Genomic DNA, 2,392 nt, shown 5'->3' with positions numbered 1-2,392 from the left:
GAGAATCGTAAGAACCACAATAATACCCAGTTTGATTTACCACTAACAAGAGGCTTTCTAGTTATTGATGCACACACGCACTACAAGAACAAATTGGTCCGGATAATATGAAGCATCCCATTTCCCTGCACACACCCCTCCCCGTGGGATCACATGATTTACATCACTATTACTGCCAATCAGTGGCTGGTAATATAGTTCAATTGAAAAGGGTGCCCCTTTCAAGGGCGGATTATGGGGAGTTCCCAGTTGCACTGAATTCCCCCCCCCCCCCCCCCCGGCTAACAACTGACAATTAACCCACTGTCCTGGATAAACAGCCCAAATAGCCGAGGTGTGTGCCCAGGACAGCGTGCTTGAACCTTAATTGGATATAAGCATGAATACTCCCCTAATTATGCAGTTTACTCCCCTAATTATGCAGTTTGCTCCCCAATTATGCAGTTTGCTCCCCTAATTATGGAGTAGAAACAAAGTTGATTACTCTAAAATAGAAAATTATAAATGTTTTAATTCAGGTTTAATTGCTAAGACTAAGTAAAAACAACAACGGTGAGATAATTTAGTAGCATACGTAATTACTATGTCTGTACAAACAAACAAGCGTACTGCCTTTGCCACATTTTCTCCATACGCACTGAGGTTGCCAAATTTGCCATACAAAATTAGGTTACCAAACTTGGAACAGTCGAACACCGATTACTAAGGATGGCAGGGGTATTTTCTACAATTATACTGGATCTTTCCAAATAACTTACCACATTGATTAAATTAGCATTTATATTGAATTACTATGTGCATAATAATAAATATATAAATAAATAACTTGCAAGGCACGCGTAGTAGTTTAGGCCTACTTACTAGTATTTTCCCGAAGCCCAGAATTCTCATTTCTCAAGATCTGTATGACTAGCTGGTGCCAATAACCTTGACTTCTGCGCAGCTGTATTTCGGAAATCTGACCAGAACAAACAGATAACAGATCGTCTGCCATTGTCGTCGCTCAGTGAATGTAGGAAAAATGAAGTTTGCTTTGGTGTTTTTAGCAGGTAGGTTTATTAGAATTATGTGTCATTTCATTCTTAGATCACTTTACACTTTACCATCTATGCGATTCTTATTTTGTCTTCCAAAGCACTTACTACGTAAATGTGCCGTTTCTGACTTAGGCCGTCACATCCGCCGTTATTAACTGAATTCGCACTATTCCTGACAGTATAGATGTCCATTTATTAGTTACATTTGTTCTTGCTTAGAATATGATAGGATACATTTTATTTTCAAAATATTGATTTACTGACATTTCTAACCAGTTGAAAAATAAATGGTAACTACTATTTATTATTTTAAAATTGTGTAGCGATCTCTGAAACTTGTGTAATCCAAGGCGGACCCAATTGCTACGTTCGATTCTGACCTAAACGAAACTTGTGTAGCGAATCCCTGTAGCAGTGTCTGTATATTGAAATATTACAGATTTTATTTACAGTAGCTCCAACTTGAGTTTACAACCTGAATTCCCCAAAATTTTAAAGTATTTATTAACATTCAGCATGAGCTATTGCCAACATTTAATAGGACGACTTAGTTATAGGTTGTTAACACTGCGTAGGAAGCGTGGGGGGGGGGGGGGGGGGGGGGGGGCAAGGGGAGCATAATAATAGTGTAAAAGTGTGTAAATATAAAAGTGCCCCTCCCCCCCCCAAAAAAAAAAAAACGCCAGTGGTTAATGTCGAAATACATGCACTTTAAAGTAGTTTTAATAACAAGCATTTTCATTTATTTACAAATAATATATTTGGCAACAGAAATGTTTTGGAATCTTTTAAATTCCGTCCAGAATTAATTGTAAGTTTTTAAAACACTTTGACTTCTATACAAAGTTTTAAGATCTACTTAACTTCATTTTATATATTATATTATACTCCCCCCCCCCCCCCCCACAGCTTCTTACACTGTGGTTTTACATAAATATTATATAAATACTATTTTCATATACTTACCATTTGTGACACCCAATAGCCGATATGTATTTTTGTGCTGGGGTGTCGTTAAACATTCTTTCATTCATTCATTCATTCATTCCGTCTGTCCCATCCGCCTAAAAAAAACGTTGTTTTTTTTGTAAATAATTCAGTTTGGTTTGACGTAAAAAGAAAAGTAAAAGTGTTTAGAAAATAACACCCCCCGCCCCCAACTATTTTTGTGTCGAATTTAGAAAATAATCGGCTCAGAAATAAATAATTTGTAGTAAATTCCATACTATAAAAAAGGCGTTATCAGTGGGAAGGACAAAAGTGGTGTAATTAAACAAAACAATTTGTTTAACTTTAATAAGACTTAGTCTCTAATATAACAATGACAACAGACCCAGGACAGTCTCGCATATAGA

The 2,392-nt window shown here is 36.6% G+C and overlaps 1 protein-coding gene across 1 annotated transcript in view; it reads left to right on the top strand.

Annotated features, from left to right (window-relative positions):
- The first annotated feature begins 886 nt into the window (after positions 1 to 886).
- The window catches only part of LOC121370847, a 15,908-nt gene continuing 14,402 nt past the window's right edge, over positions 887 to 2,392 (top strand). The window contains exon 1 of the mRNA XM_041496350.1: positions 887 to 1,049. Coding sequence (XP_041352284.1) covers positions 1,022 to 1,049 — 28 coding nt within the window. The 5' untranslated portion in view covers positions 887 to 1,021. The remainder of the gene's footprint in view (positions 1,050 to 2,392) is intronic.

Source organism: Gigantopelta aegis, chromosome 4 (assembly GCF_016097555.1).
Source record: "Gigantopelta aegis isolate Gae_Host chromosome 4, Gae_host_genome, whole genome shotgun sequence".
NCBI classification, from domain to species: Eukaryota; Metazoa; Mollusca; class Gastropoda; order Neomphalida; family Peltospiridae; genus Gigantopelta; species Gigantopelta aegis.
Note: the sequence above shows the minus strand (reverse complement) of the source record. Positions and strands in the feature narration are given on the sequence as shown.